The sequence below is a fragment of the Doryrhamphus excisus genome, chromosome 4 (genome assembly GCF_030265055.1).
Source record: "Doryrhamphus excisus isolate RoL2022-K1 chromosome 4, RoL_Dexc_1.0, whole genome shotgun sequence".
Taxonomy (NCBI): Eukaryota; Metazoa; Chordata; class Actinopteri; order Syngnathiformes; family Syngnathidae; genus Doryrhamphus; species Doryrhamphus excisus.
In genome coordinates this window covers 21,297,444-21,314,665 of record NC_080469.1, presented here as the reverse complement: position 1 = coordinate 21,314,665, position 17,222 = coordinate 21,297,444, and the positions used below count along the sequence as shown (strand labels likewise).

At 36.9% G+C, this 17,222-nt stretch overlaps 1 protein-coding gene across 4 annotated transcripts in view; it reads right to left on the bottom strand.

Moving 5' to 3' along the window:
• The window catches only part of stpg2 (sperm-tail PG-rich repeat containing 2), a 63,689-nt gene that overhangs the window by 35,729 nt on the left and 10,738 nt on the right, over positions 1-17,222 (bottom strand). For all 4 annotated transcript variants that reach the window (XM_058071110.1, XM_058071111.1, XM_058071109.1 and 1 more), the window contains exons 7-10: positions 11,705-11,799; positions 4,439-4,598; positions 1,667-1,830; positions 1,459-1,551 (exon numbers count right to left, since the gene is read on the bottom strand). In XM_058071110.1, the coding sequence (XP_057927093.1) occupies positions 1,459-1,551; positions 1,667-1,830; positions 4,439-4,598; positions 11,705-11,799 (512 nt within the window). The remainder of the gene's footprint in view (positions 1-1,458; positions 1,552-1,666; positions 1,831-4,438; positions 4,599-11,704; positions 11,800-17,222) is intronic.

The following is a 17,222-nucleotide window of genomic DNA, read 5'->3' as shown; positions in this document are numbered from 1 at the left end:
CTTGAAAAGGGAATTTCGGAAATATTCAATTGTATTAAATTAATTTATTCTGTAATTTTTTTCATTTTAAATAAGATTTTTTTAAATTTTGTCAATTTATTTTTAATTTGGAAATACATAATTGGATGAAAGCGGCACGGCGGTCGAATGGTTACCACACAGACCTCACAGCTAGGAGACCAGGGTTCAATTCCACCCTCGGCCATCTCTGTGTGTGTGCATGTTCTCCCTGTGCATGCGTGGGTTTTCTCCGGGTACTCCGGTTTCCTCCCACATTCCAAAAACATGCTAGGTTAATTGGCGACTCCAAATTGTCCATATGTATGAATGTGAGTGTGAATGGTTGTTTGTCTATATGTGACCTGTGATTGGCTGGCCACCAGTCTCCTGAAGACAGCTGGGATGGGCTCCAGCAATAAATGAATGTACACTTACCACTATTATCCTAGGTGTTGGCATGCTAATGTTATCATTGCTAGCATGTTAACATTGTCATAGTAGCCTTTTTAGCCATTTTCATAAGTAGACATTTAAAGACGTAGCACTATCATGCTTGTTGTTAGCATGCTAATTTTGGCACTTCAGCATTGCTAGCATGCTAACAGTAGCATAGTAGCATTTTTATACATTTTTATAGCTAGTCAACAGATACAAACACTGTGAGCACTGTGATGCTATGTGTTTGCATGCTAATGTTAGCATTGCTAGCATTCTGCGTGGGTTTACTCCGGTTTCCTCCCACATTCCAAAAACATGCTAGGTTAATTGGTGACTCCAAATTGTCCATAGGTATGAATGTGAGTGTGAATGGTTGTTTGTCTATATGTGCCCTGTGATTGGCTGGCCACCAGTCCAGGGTGTACCCCGCCTCTCGCCCAAAGACAGCTGGGATAGGCTCCAGCACCGCCTAGACCTGTCAGTGGTTATTGGCTTGGGGTAGACCACACACACTGGCACATCGAGATTTTATATGGAGCATATGAGGTACGAGTTATTCATAATTAGAAGGCGTGAGAAACAACCTAACGATGTACTGCGGGTTACATGATGGTCATCTGAGATTCTCTAGTCATTAAAAAAAAAAAAAAAAATGACTGATCAAAGAGTCAAACGTATCGCTTTCAAATTCAGTTTGAGGAGGAGAACAAAGACAAGGATGTTCTTGGAAGAAAAAGCAATGAGGGCAATGGAAGGAAAAGCCAAAAAATTAAGTAAAAAGTGAGTAGTGGAAAAGTCAGGAAGCAGTCAAAGGAAGTGGGAAAAAAAAAAGCAGGATCCTTGGTATATTAGTGGGTCAGATGCTACTGCTGTGATGTCCCACTTCTTAGTGCAAAAAATTGGCATGCAACACAGGGCTTCCTTCTTCTAAAGACTTTTTTGTTAAGTAGGATTTCAGGAGCTTTAACTTTGGGAGTCCAACCCCTCCCCAAAAAAAGACAAAAACAGGAAGAAACTTACTTTGGGCAAAAGTGAGGACGCAAGGCGCGGTGTGGCTGATCGGAATGCGGACGTGTGCTGCTTTTTGTAGAGCTCCTCCGGACGCTTTTCTACCTGAGACAACATTCAGGGAAAAGTACAGTGACCTGAGCTTGTTTTCTGCAGGGACTGAGCGAGGACAGAAAGAAAGATAAAGCAATAAAACCAGCTACTGATCATCCTTCAGTACCTCGTACTCTCCTGGACTCGGTCCCAGGATCGATTCCTTATTGAAGAAGATGCTGCAGCGTTTAGCCGTGGAGCCAAAGCCTCCCTTCTTGGCTCTCTCTAAAAAGGCCCTTTTAAAACACTCCTGGGCCAACCCGTAGGCAAAGACGTCGTAGGACCCGGGGCCTGGATGCAGTACACACAGGAATTGCAGGAAAATATTACTTTTAATAGTATTACAGCAGAAAAGGGTAAGATGACACTTTTTTTGGATGCCCCAGAATTTGGTGACGAGGATGTGACACATTTGGTGCACTTTGGTAATGTGAAGAGTGGTCAAGATGTTCCATGCTGATAAACCCTAAAAACACTGAATGCTGCCATCTCAGCTTTGTGATATACAATAATTAACGTATTTTCCGCACTATAAGGCGCACCGCATTATAAGGCGCACCTTCAATTAATTACATATTTTAAAACTTTTTCCATATATAAGGCGCACCGCATTATAAGGTGCACCTTCAATATATTACATATTTTAAAACTTTTCCCATAAATAAGGCGCACCGCATTATAAGGCACACCTTCAATGAATTACATATGTTCAAACTTTTTCCGCACTATAAGGCGCACCTTCAATGAATGACATATTTTCAAACTTTTTCCAAATAGAATTTGCACCTTCAATGAATTACATATTTTAAAACTTTTTACATATATAATGCGCACCTTCAATGAATTACATATTTTAAAACTTTTTCCATATATAAGGCGCACCGCATTATAAGGCGCACCTTCAATGAATTACATATTTTAAAACTTTTTACATATATAAGGCGCACCGCATTATAAGGCGCACCTTCAATGAATTACATATTTAAAAACTTTTTACATATATAAGGCGCACCTTCAATGAATTACATATTTTAAAAGTTTTTACATATATAAGGCGCACCACGTTATAAGGCGCACCTTCAATTAATTACATATTTTAAAACTTTTTCCATATATAAGGTGCACCTTCAATTAATTACATATTTTAAAACTTTTTCCAGATATAAGGCACACCTTCAATGAATTACATATTTTGAAACTTTTTCCATATATAAGGCGCACCGCATTATAAGGCGCACCTTCTATGAATTACATATTTAAAAACTTTTTACATGTATAATGCGCACATTCAATGAATTACATATTTTAAAACTTTTTACATATATAAGGCGCACCGCATTATAAGGCGCACCTTCAATGAATTACAGATTTTAAAACTTTTTACATATATAAGGCGCACCGCATTATAAGGCGCACCTTCAATGAATTACATATTTTATAACTTTTTTCGCACTAAAAGGCGCACCGCATTATGAGGCGCACCGTCAATGAATTACATATTTTAAAAAATTTTCCGCACTATAAGGCGCACCGCATTATAAGGTGCACCTTCAATGAATTACATATTTTTAAACTTTTTCCATATATAAGGCGCACCGCATTATAAGGCGCACCTTCAATGAATTCATATTTTAAAACCTTTTCTGCACTATAAAGCGCACCGCATTATAAGGCGCACCTTCAATGAAGTACATATTTTAAAACTTTTTCTGCACTATAAGGCGCACCTTCAATGAATTACATATTTTAAAACGTTTTCCATATATAAGGCGCACCTTCAATTAATTACATATTTTAAAACTTTTTCCATATATAATGCGCACCTTCAATGAATTACATATTTTAAAACTTTTTACATATATAAGGTGCACCGCATTATAAGGCGCACCTTGAACGAATTACATATTTTAAAACTTTTTCCATATATAAGGCACACCTTCAAAGAATTGCATATTTTAAAACTTTTTCCGCACTATAAGGCGCACCTTCAATGAATTACATATTTTAAAACTTTTTCCATATATAATGCGCACCTTCAATGAATTACATATTTTAAAACTTTTTCCATATATAAGGCGCACCTTCGATGAATTACATATTTTAAAACGTTTTCATATATAAGGCACACCGCATTATAAGGCGCACCTTCAATGAATTACATATTTTAAAACTTTTTCCATATTTAAGGCGCACCTTCAATGAATTATATATTTTAAAACTTTTTCCATATATAATGCGCACCTTTAATGAATTACATATTTTAAAACTTTTTCCATATTCAAGGCGCACCTTCAATGAATTATATATTTTAAAACTTTTTCCATATATAAGGCGCACCGCGTTATATGGCGCACCTTCAATGAATTACATATTTTAAATTTTTTCCATATATAAGGCGCACCACGTTATAAGGCGCACCTTCAATAAATTACATATTTTAAAACTTTTTACATATATAATGCACACATTCAATGAATTACATATTTTAAAACTTTTTACATATATAAGGCGCACCGCATTATAAGGCGCACCTTCAATGAATTACATATTTTAAAACTTTTTACATATATAATGCGCACCTTCAATGAATTACATATTTTAAAACTTTTTCCATATATAAGGCGCACCACATTATAAGGCGCACCTTCAATGAATTACATATTTTAAACATTTTTCCATATGTAAGGCGCACTGCATTATAAGGCGCACCTTCAATGAATTAAATATTTTAAAACGTTTTCCATATATAAGGTGCACCACATTATAAGGCGCACCTTCAATGAATTACATATTTTAAAACTTTTTCAATATATAAGGCGCACCTTCAATGAATCATAATGCATGGCCACTATTTTAACTCCTACATCTGACAAAAATGGCATTTGACGCACAAACTGACCTGGTGTGGCGCCTCCGTTTCTGTTAGGAGGGAAGCGTGCCGCCGTGACACCAAAGGGGCTTTTGCTGGGCACCGCCGCGCCTTGTAGCGCCTGGAAGGCGCAGCGCGGGTCATTATACGCACCGACAGGAGGCGTCACTTCCTTGGCAGGCTTGAACCTCTAATGGACGGACAAGGCAAAGGGTGAAACGGATACATGTTAGCATGGGGGCAAGAAAGTCAGGCTTTCAAGTAGAGGAAAAAGTGTCCCGGGTCATGTCCCCCTGCAGATCCACTTTAAGGGTCGTGCCATCAAACCATGTAAAAGCTCTTTCTGTTGTGCAGTAAAATGACAAATAAAGCTTGTTTTTCTTGGGGGAGACACACTAATGCTAGCGCCTTATCCAGGAGGGCGTAACGGCTGTCAGAGCACCAAGTAAAGACATCACTTTGACAATAACACACAACCTATATATTTGTGTACACAACTACCGCACGTCTTATTTAAACACACACAACCCTCATGCCTAACTGGGCCTCCAAAATAAAGCACCCGCTTTTTGTAAGCCATTCTAGCAGCACTCAGGTTCTGCTTGTCAAGCTCAACCTGACAGACCTTTCATCAAACATTTCCTCTGTCAGCCTCAGCAGTAGTTAGAGGGCACGCGCGCACACACACACACACACACACACACACACGCTAAAAGTGCCAGTAAGACTTCAGTCTGAGAGCGTTATATGACATGAACAACGGTGGCAGTACTCGCATTTATATCTACATTGTTATTCATAATGTAAGGGTGTGGAAAATAATCAATATAAATCGATATAAATCAATATCATTCACTGGGTATGGATGCAATTGACAGGTGAAATCGAGATTCATCGCAATACGTTTGTAGTAAAATCGGTAAAATCAGATGCAAGCGCTGTTTTATTAATATTCAACTTCACTCTATATGCTGTTCCCCAGGCGCCATGAATGCACCGTCATTATTTCGTGTTTTGTATTGAATACGGACAGAAGCCGTGAGGCACATACAACAACTACAAGCAGCAGTGAGGAATTTCTATATTTAACCCCCCCCCCCGCCGCCAACGTTTAAATGGTATGTTTGGAAACACTACGGATTCTCAAAGAACGGCGGAAAGCTCGACAAAACGTCCGTCATTTGCAAAGCATGCCGCGTTAAGAAGTCGTACAACGGCAGCACTGCAAACATGCAGACCCCCCCTGAAAAAGGGGACACCCGTCTAGTTCCTCGTCGGACACCTGGGAAAAACCAAGCAAATCAGGTCAGAACAAGTGGATCTTCCGCTGCTTTCCAAATTGTCCAGGAGCTATTTGTCCGTCCCTGCAACAAGTACCCCCCCCCCCCCCCCCCATCTGAACGAGGGTTTAGCATAGCAGGTGACATTAGAACAGCAGAGCAGTTGGCTTCTTCCTGAATTGTAAAACAATTTTAAAAGAGTAGAAGTTGTTTTCCACTTTCTGCTCCTCACTACTGTATTAGCCTAGCTCCTAGTGCATTCATATTAGCAGTATGTTTAGCACACAGGAATATAAACAAACATTGATAATGGTAATGGTTTAATTTCATTTGAACATGCATCAGATTACAATTGAATGCATCACATAATCAGTTCACAGTTCCACATGTCCAAAAGGAGTAGGAAGAAGCAAAGCTTATTATTATTAAATAATAATAATTTGCTTATAATTAATAAGCAAAGCTTATTAAGCAAAGCATATCGGAGTGCATTGATTTGAACTATTTGAATGATTAACGCATCGTATCACATCGTATCGCATTGTATCGCATCGTATCGCATCGTATCGCATCGTATCGCATTGTATCGCATCGTATTGTGAAGAGGGTGAATCGTATCACATCGTATCACATCGTATCGCATCGTATCGCATCGTATCGCATCGTATCGCATCATATTGCGTCGTATTGCATCATATTGCATCGTATTGCATTGTATCGCCTCGTATCGCATCATATCGCATCGTATCGTGAAGAGGGTGAATCGTATCGCATCTTATCGCATCTTATTGCATCTTATTGCATCTTATCGCATCGTATCGCATCGTATCGTGAGGAGGGTGAATCGTATCGCATCTTATCGTATCGCATCTTATCGCATCGTATCGTGAGGAGGGTGAATCGTATCGCATCTTATCGCATCGTATCGTGAGTAGGGTGAATCGCATCTTATCGCATCGTATCGCATCGTATCGCATCGTATCGCATCGTATCGTATCGTATCGTATCGCATCGTATCGTGAAGAGGGTGAATCGTATCGCATCGTATCGCATCGTATCGCATCGTATCGCATCGTATCGCATCGTATCGCATCGTATCGCATCGTATCGCATCGTATCGCATCGTATCGCATCGTATCGCATCTTATCGCATCTTATCGCATCGCATCGCATCGTGAAGAGGGTGAATCGTATCGCATCGTATCGCATCGCATCGTATCGCATCGCATCGTATCGCATCGTAACGCATCGTAACGTATCGCATCGTATACAACGGGACCATGTAACGTTGGACTTCGGCAAGAGTCGGGCAGATATTTAGCTTCGTATTGGCTCGTGTTCACGCGCCGTTGACAGAAGAGCATATTTTTCTCTTGCTAGTCGGGAATCAGCAACTCCTACAACTTCTGCCTAATGCTTGCTGAAGCTGAACAAAATTAGCTTTACCTCACACCGGGAAAAAATATGTATATTTCCTGGTAGCCATTGCTCAACTGAGCATGCCCATATAAGGACGTCCGGGTTGCAGTGATGTCAGTGGAACTCAGTGTTTAAAAAAAACACTGCATGAAGAGCCATCCAAAAGCGCAAACCTCATTATTATATGACGCGTTGGCATCGTTTAACTCAAGAATACAATATTGTAACAACATTTATTGATCAGAAAAGCGGAAAAGTATAACAGGCCCCCTCTGAATATGACACTTCTATAAAAATGTGACTTCAACCATCCCCGGTAAAGTTGATAGAGGTTTTATGATGGTGACATTTTGACCCTGGAACAGATGAATTGGCTTTTCATGACTTTCTATGGGCAAAACTGCATTCAACCTGCGAGGGTCCGCTGAGCTTTTTAGTGACTAATAGGATGGAATGAGTAGCACCTTGGCCGTGACCGGGTGACTATTGCGCAAGAGACTTCTCACCCATCAATAAATAAACATCACATAACAAATGCATTCTGAAAGGAGGCAAGAATGTCTGAATGGCGACCCGCTGTACAGTCGTGAAGGTGGCAAGGCTGCAGAGTAATAGAATAAAGAAATATTCCAGAAAGAAAATAAGCAGAATATCGCTAATTAGAAGTCGTCAATGTCGCAACACCGCTTCCAACCTCGCAGGAGCAATTTTGGGAAAGGACTTCTGATGTTCCGGAAAGGGTGTGTTAGGATCATTCATTCATTCATTCATTTTCTACCGCTTTTTCCTCACGAGGGTCGCGGGGGTTGCTGGAGCCTATCCCAGCTCTCTTTGGGCGAGAGGCAGGGTACACCCTGGACTGGTGGCCAGCCAATCACAGGGCACATATAGACAAACAACCATTCACACTCACATTCATACCTATGGACAATTTGGAGTCGCTAATTAACCTAGCATGTTTTTGGAATGTGGGAGGAAACCGGAGTAAACCCACACAGAATGCTAGCAATGCTAACGTTAGCATGCAAACGCATAGCCTCACAGTGCTCACAGTGTTTATATCTGTTGACTAGCTATAAAAATGTATAAAAATGCTACTATGCTACTGTTAGCATGCTAGCAATGCTGAAGTGCCAAAATTAGCATGCTAACAACAAGCATGATAGTGCTACGTCTTTAAATGTCTACTTATGAAAATGGCTAAAAAGGCTACTATGACAATGTTAACATGCTAGCAATGATAACATTAGCATGCCAACACCTAGTGGTAACTGTACATTTATTTATTGCTGGAGCCCATCCCAGCTGTTTTTGGGAGACTGGTGGCCAGCCAATCACAGGGCACATATAGACAAACAACCATTCACACTCACATTCATACCTATGGACAATTTGGAGTCGCTAATTAACCTAGCATGTTTTTGGAATGTGGGAGGAAACCGGAGTACCCGGAGAAAACCCACGCATGCACGGGGAGAACATGCAAACTCCACACAGAGATGGCCGAGGGTGGAATTGAACCCTGGTCTCCTAGCTGCAAGGCATGTGCGCTAACCACTCATCCACCGTGCCGCCCGGTGTTAGGATCAGACACGTCTATATTGTCTTCCGTTGTCACGTCATGACAAATGGCGCATCAGGCGTGGTCACATGACCCGCTGTTTCAAGGCCAAAGCGGATGCGTGTTGTACATATGTGGAGGCCATCTGTCTGCCGCTTCCCCACGGCCTCCGCCACACCAAGCTGAGCTTTGTTGGCGTTTGAATCTCATTTCATTGTCTTATGTTGTCACGCTTTGTTTTCCTTCCAACACAAACACACAAGATAAATAGAAAACATCCGCTTGGAGAAGTTATTGTCCAGGATCATGAGACTTGACGGGGGGAAGATGGTTTGGGAAGAGGTGAGAAGAGGACTGGAAGACTCCCACTGTTCCTCTTATCCTCTGCTCCCTCAGTGCCTCCTTATCTCGTTTCCTCTCCATCCCTCCGCAGGAGAACACTGTCACACAGGCACCGTCACACCCTGATCAAGATCTAAGAAAACTGTCGCCCGGGGTTCTAACGCCTCACACACACACACACGCATGTACAAGCCATGTTTGTGTGTGTGTCATCCACGACGCTCCAACACAGCATGTGGCCACAGAAATGAGGTCGGGAACGTTGTATCACACACACACACACACGTTTGAAGCCATGCCTACAGTCTGACGTTGGTGGTTGTAAATATGAAACGGTGTTTCAGATTTATTTACAACCAGTGGAACCAGTGGAACCAGTCTGGTACTGGGATGATTCCATTTTAAACTGCCCCATCCTTCTCCTGGTCACCTAATCCTCCATCTTGGCTGTGGAGCTAATTTATTCATTCATTCATTCGTTCAGCAGAGCATCAAAATACCTTCAATGTTCTTGAGGTTCTGCTGAGTGCTGACGAGGGTGATGATGTCACACTTCTCCTGGTAGCTCCTTCTCCTTCTGTTATCTTCTTCTCCATGTTCTCATTCTCCTATTGGCTTCTCCTCGTAGCGTCTTCTCCTACTATGTTCTTCTTTTCCTCCTCTCATTATCTCCTACTTTGTATTCTTCTCCTTCTTCTCCTGGTAGCTCCTTCTCCTTCTCCTACTGTATTTTTCTATTCCTCCTCTCATTATCTTCTACTTTGTCTTCTTCTCCTTCTTTTCCTGGTAGCTCCTTCTCCTTCTGTTGTCTTCTTCTCCATGTTCTCATTCTCCTATTGGCTTCTCCTTGTAGCGCCTTCTCCTACTATGTTCTTCTTTTCCTCCTCTCATTATCTTCTACTTTGTATTCTTCTCATTCTTCTCCTGGTAGCTCCTTCTCCTTCTCCTACTATGTTCTTCTTTTCCTCCTTTCATTATCTTCTACTTTGTTTTCTTCTCCTTCTTCTCCAGGTAGCTCCTTCTCCTTCTCCTACTATCTTTTTCTATTCCTCCTCTCATTATCTTCTACTTTGTATTCTTCTCCTTATTCTCCAGGTAGCTCCTTCTCCTTCTGTTGTCTTCTTCTCCATGTTCTCATTCTCCTATTGGCTTCTCCTTGTATAGCGCCTTCTCCTACTATGTTCTTCTTTTCCTCCTCTCATTATCTTCTACTTTGTCTTCTTCTCCTTCTTCTCCAGGTAGCTCCTTCTCTTTCTGTTATCTTCTTCTCCATGTTCTCATTCTCCTATTGGCTTCTCCTTGTAGCGCCTTCTCCTACTATGTTCTTCTTTTCCTCCTCTCATTATCTTCTACTTTGTCTTCTTCTCCTTCTTCTCCTGGTAGCTCCTTCTCCTTCTCCTACTATCTTTTTCTATTCCTCCTCTCATTATCTTCTACTTTGTCTTCTTCTCCTTCTTCTCCTGGTAGCTCCTTCTCCTTCTCCTACTATCTTTTTCTATTCCTCCTCTCATTATCTTCTACTTTGTCTTCTTCTCCTTCTTTTCCTGGTAGCTCCTTCTCCTTCTATTATCTTCTTCTCCATGTATCTCCTTCTCCTATTGGCTTCTCCTCGTAGCGTCTTCTCCTACTATGTTCTTCTTTTCCTCCTCTCATTATCTTCTACTTTGTATTCTTCTCATTCTTCTCCTGGTTGCTCCTTCTCCTTCTCCTACTATCTTCTTCTTTTCCTGCTCTCATTATCTTCTACTTTGTCTTCTTCTCCTTCTTCTCCTGGTAGCTCCTTCTCCTACTATCTTCTTCTATTCCTCCTCTCATTATCTTCTACTTTGTCTTCTTCTCCTTCTTCTCCTGGTAGCTCATTCTTCTATTATCTTCTTCTCCATCTTCTCCTTCTCCTACTATCTTCTTCTTTTCCTCCTGTCATTATCTTCTACTTTGTCTTCTTCTCCAGCTCCTCCAGGTAGCTACTTTTTCTCCGTCAAGCTTCAGCGGTCTAGTGGTTAGCACACAGACCTCACAGCTAGGAGACCAGGTGTTCTCCGGGTACTCCGGTTTCCTCCCACATTCCAAAAACATGCTAGGTTAATTGGCGACTCCAAATTGTCCATAGGTATGAATGTGAGTGTGAATGGTTGTTTGTCTATATGTGCCCTGTGATTGGCTGGCCACCAGTCCAGGGTGTACCCCGCCTCTCGCCCGAAGACAGCTGGGATAGGCCCCAGCACCCCCGCGACCCTTGTGAGGAAAATCGGTAGAAAATGAATGAATGAAAATAAAAATGGAGTGGAGGCTACTATTTGAGGAACTAGATTTCTCCCCATTGGAGGTGGACCCAGGAAGAAGCAGAAGCGATAGACGCCACATTGACTTCAGTTTGGGGAAGCGCTGCAGGCGACAAGCTGCACCTTTTCCAGGCCTCGCCAAGGACAGCAGCCCCCGGCGACGCGGCGTCCCGCTGCTTCTCAGACTCACACCGTGCACCGCCGCATTTCCATCACATCCCAGCCAGATGCTCGCGCCCACACGACTGGAGAGCCAATTACTTTCCTGACATCTTTATTTGGAAAACGGGACGTCCAAACTTATGGAATTCATCGAGCGATATCGTGACAGCAACACATCTTTTATCTTCCTGCCTGCAGGGCGGTGAAGATGAACTCGGCTAGCAGAGTGGGAGGTGTGTCGGGTTCCTACCTCGGTCTGGGACAGGAAGGGGGACGTGAACTGCTGTTTTGTGTCACCGGGCCTCTCAAACTGACCTCTGATGTCATAGTAGCCTGGACCAGGGACTCCCTGTTAGAGTGGAAGGACATCAAGTGGCAATTTTAGTCTTTAAAAATAAATGTAAATTTTCTTTTTAATAAATTCAGCTAGAAAACAAACAAAAGAACCCAACAACAGCTAAATAGAAAAATCTGCAGTAATTTTACAAGAATAAAGTCAAAATATTCAGAGAAATAAAATAAATTTAAATGATATAAATAATAAATATTTAATAAAAATAAATCAAAAGATAACATAAGGCACAATATTATAATGTTATGAGGAAACATGAAGCATGAAGTTGAAATATTAAATAAAACAACAAACAAAAAAAGGTGGAAAATTAGGTGAGGAAAAAGTTACCATGTCCAAACATTATGGGAATAAAGTATTTTAATATTTTAAATTTTGAATACCAGAGTTGGAAAAATTAAAATAAGAAAATGGGAATAATAATACTAATAACACCAATACTACTAATAATAACATTATTATTATCATTATTATTACTACTACTACTACTACTACTACTACTACTACTACTACTACTACTACTAATAATAATAATAATAATAATAATAATAATAATAATAATAATAATAATAATAATAATAATAATAATAATAATAATAATAATAAAGAACATGGGAATAAAATCGAATTAGTTGTATTCTAAAACATTCTAAAATATTTGCAAATATTATGGGAATAAAGTCATAATATTATGAAAACAATATTCTTTTTCTCAATTATTCATAACAATTATTAAAAAAATATTATGTAATTGCACTAGCATAGAATTGAAATATTAAAGAAAAATATGTTGTGATATTTTGTGAGTAATAATTATCATTTTGGATAATTAGGTTGGGAGGAAAAGGTTATAATATAATGGGAATAAAGTCAAAATATTACAGGAATAAACTCATTCTTTACAAAGATCGTTTAAAAACAAAAATTCCCATAATATTATGAAAACAATATTATTTTTCTCAATTATTTATAACAATTATTCAAAAATATTATGTCATTGTACTAGCATAGAATTAAAAAATTAAAGAAAAATATGTTGTGATATTTTGTGAGTAATAATTATCATTTTGGATAATTAGGTTGGGAGGAAAAGGTTATAATATAATGGGAATAAAGTCAAAATATTATGGGAATGAACTCATTCTTTACAAAGATCGTTTAAAACAAAAATTCCCATAATATTATGAAAACAATATTATTTTTCTCTATTATTTATAACAATTATTCAAAAATATTATGTCATTGTACTAGCAGAGAATTAAAAAATGTAAGAAAAATATGTTGTTGTGATATTTTGTGAGTAATAATTAACATTTTGGATGATTAGGTTCGGAGGAAAAGGTTATAATATAATAGGAATAAAGTCAAAATATTACAAAAAATAATAATAATAATAAATAAATAAATAAATAAATAAATAAAGTCAAAATATTACAGGAATAAACTCATTCTTTACAAGATGAAGTCATCTACAAGATTACTAGATGACTTCATCACCGCATTACAAGGATTGTTAGAGCAACATGTGCAGTAAAAGTGACTGACGTTCCACATGGATTAGTTCCATCTGTCAATCACCACCACTACTGGTACACAGGAAGCTAAATAGCTAGTCCACAATAGGCGTTGTTGTGCCTTCTCAGGAAAACACTGCCCTTCTGTGCTCAGGCCGCCACCACATGAACACCAGGATGTCCTAAGTTGTTGACCTTTTCAGCAACACACACACACACACACACTCTGAGCACTTCTAAAGTGTGTCGTAAAAAGCAGCGTTGAATGCTGTGGATTTCTGCATAAACTGGCGTCCATCTTTATTCATGAGTTGTCCTGTGAACACGGGTCAGTGATGAATGTTGCATTCAACACAATGTAGTTGCTGTAGTTGTGTGGTTGTACACAAGGCAACAATGTTATTTGTTATAATGTTATAAGTGGAACTCTGCAACAGAGAGTGTTCAAGTGAAAAAAGATATTCCTGCTAGACTGTTTTTTTTTTTTTAGAGAAGAAGAAAACACGACAGAGATTTCAACTTGGAGGCGTACTATTTTTAACAGGACTGCAGTGTTTGACAATGTGAAGTCGGAAAGACGACAGCTGCATGGAGTAGTACTATGGGATGTAAACGCTCAAGTCTGCTGGACTACTAATACTCAAAAAAGGGAGTCCAACAACAATAATAATATAAAAATAGATAATTATTAGTGTTACCGTGAGTAATAAAACATTTAAAACAAATACTGTCATTTGCACTGTATTGGCCACAAATTTTTCCATCATGCTTTGAACCCTTGTGGTTGAAAGCCGATCGTTCTGGCATCTTTTGCTCTGGTCTGGCGGGTGGATCTTGCCAGCGTGAAGCGGCATCAATACATCTACTGTCGCTGGCAGGTTCCAGGGGCCTGGACTGCTGTATGTGGACGAGGACAGCATGGGCTTTCACATTATTACTCTATGTATTAATGGTCATATCACTGTATTATTATTTTTCTTATAAAAAGAAATGTAAACAAAAATTAAATTAAATTAAATTAAATTAAATTAAATTAAATTAAATTAAATTAAATTAAATTAAATTAAATTAAATTAAATTAAATTAAATTAAATTAAATTAAATTAAATTAAATTAAATTAAATTAAATTAAATTAAATTAAATTATTTCTTATATTAAAATATTTAAAAATATACATACACATTACCAATACAAATAGATTATATTTAGAATATATATCATTTATAGATCTTGGTCATATCACTGTATTATTATTTCTCTTATTAAATTAAATTAAATTAAATTAAATTAAATTTAATTTAATTTAATTTAATTTAATTTAATTTAATTTAATTTAATTTAATTTAATTTAATTTAATTTAATTTAATTTAATTTAATTTAATTTAATTAAATTTAATTTAATTTAATTTAATTTAATTTAATTTAATTTAATTTAATTTAATTTAATTTAATTTAATTATTTCTTATATTTAAATATTTAAAAATATACATACACATCACCAATATAAATAGATTATATTTAGAATATATATGATTTATAGATCTTAGTTTTATTCATAATAGTTTTTACACTTTAAATATACACTTTAAAAAGTAAACATTTTTGCTATTATTTACATTTTGTTAGATTTAAATATTTTAAAATAATATATAAGTATAGCGCTTTATTGTCTCATTTAAAATGCATTGTTAATTTTGTATACAGTCCTACTTACTCACATTTATCATAATTATTGCATTTTAAATACATAATTTAGATCATCTTAAAACTAAACTAAACTATTTCCATTACTTATAATATCTTCATATTTAAACATTTTAATAATATATTTTTTAGCTCTTTGTGATCTAATTGACATACATACATATATAATAATTTTGTATAAAGTGCTACTTATTCTTATATATAGTAGTTATTATGTTTTAAATATATTTTTTAAATAATTTTACAAGGAAAATTGTAAAATTGTAGTTGTAATTGAAATAAATAAATGCATTGCTAATTTTGGTGCGATTCAACACCAATTTTTAATCTTTTTTCATTCTTATTTGAACAGTAGATTATTATTATTGTTAATTTACTTTATTTACAATAATTTTTCATGGGTGTTGTTGCCCCCACCATTGTTATCATGTTCAAGTGGCGATGGAGCTCATTATTATTCAAGGTCTAACATCTAATCTCGCAATTACACTTTTGACCATTCCAAAATGGTGACCAGAGATGGTTGAAGGAAAGTGAGGATGAGGAGGGGCGTGGAGGGAGCGTCTTAGGTGTGTTCACCCCATCCTAAAGGGAGACCGGTATCGCACAACTGCACTATTGAGTGAGCCCTGATGATGTATAAACTAGAGTGCGCTGTGCATGTCACAGTATGTGCTGATGTTGGACTCAAAGCTCAAAGCTGACACTCTACTGACCCCTAAAGGGAGACAAGAAAATTGGAGCTTCATTAGATTGTGCAAGTGTGCCTTTTCCTAACCCAGTGGAGCACAGTGCCCACCCCCGATTTGAAATACTAGAGAAAGTTATCCTATCTATTTGTTTATGTCGACTGTACAGACTGCAAGTGAAACTGAAAGCATTTAAAGTTAAGTTAAGTTAAGTTAAGTTGAGTTGAGTTGAGTTGAGTTGAGTTGAGTTGAGTTGAGTTGAGTTGAGTTGAGTTGAGTTGAGTTGAGTTGAGTTGAGTTGAGTTGAGTTGAGTTGAGTTGAGTTGAGTTGAGTTGAGTTGAGTTGAGTTGAGTTGAGTTGAGTTGAGTTGAGTTGAGTTGAGTTGAGTTGAGTTGAGTTGAGTTGAGTTGAGTTGAGTTGAGTTGAGTTGAGTTGAGTTGAGTTGAGTTGAGTTGAGTTGAGTTGAGTTGAGTTGAGTTGAGTTGAGTTGAGTTGAGCTGAGCTGAGCTGAGCTGAGCTGAGCTGAGTTGAGTTGAGTTAAGTTAAGTTAAGTTAAGTTAAGTTAAGCTAAGCTAAGCTAAATGAAATAAAATAAAATAAAATGAAATGAAATGAAATGAAATGAAATGAAATGAAATGAAATGAAATTTAATTTAATTTAATTTAATTTAATTTAATTTAATTTAATTTAATTTAATTTAATTTAATTTAATTTAATTTAATTTAATTTAATTTCATGGCAATGGCAATGGCAATGGCAATGGCAATGGCAATGGCAATGGCAATGGCAATGGCAATGGCAATGGCAATGGCAATGGCAATGGCAATGGCAATGGCAATGGCAATGGCAATGGCAATGGCAATGGCAATGGCAATGGCAATGGCAATGGCAATGGCAATGGCAATGGCAATGGCAATGGCAATGGAAATGGAAATGGAAATGGAAATGGAAATGGAAATGGAAATGGAAATGGAAATGGAAATGGAAATGGAAATGGAAATGGAAATGGAAATGGAAATGGAAATGGAAATGGAAATGGAAATGGAAATGGAAATGGAAATTGAAATTGAAATTGAAATTGAAATTGAAATTGAAATTGAAATTGAAATTAAAATTAAAATTAAAATTAAAATTAAAATTAAAATTAAAATTAAAATTAAAATTAAAATTAAAATTAAAATTAAAATTAAAATTAAAATTAATTTTATTTAATTTAATTTAATTTAATTTTTTATTTTATTTTTTAATTATTTATTTATTTTTTAATTTTTAATTTAATTTTTAAATTTAATTTAATTTAATTTAATTTTTAAATTAAATTAAAAAATTAAATTAAAAAATTAAATTAAAAAATTAAATTAAAAAATTAAATTAAATTAAATTAAATTAAATTTAAAAATTAAATTAAATTTAAAAATTAAATTAAATTAAATTAAATTAAATTAAATTAAATTAAATTAAATTAAATTAAATTAAATTAAATTAAATTAAATTAAATTAAATT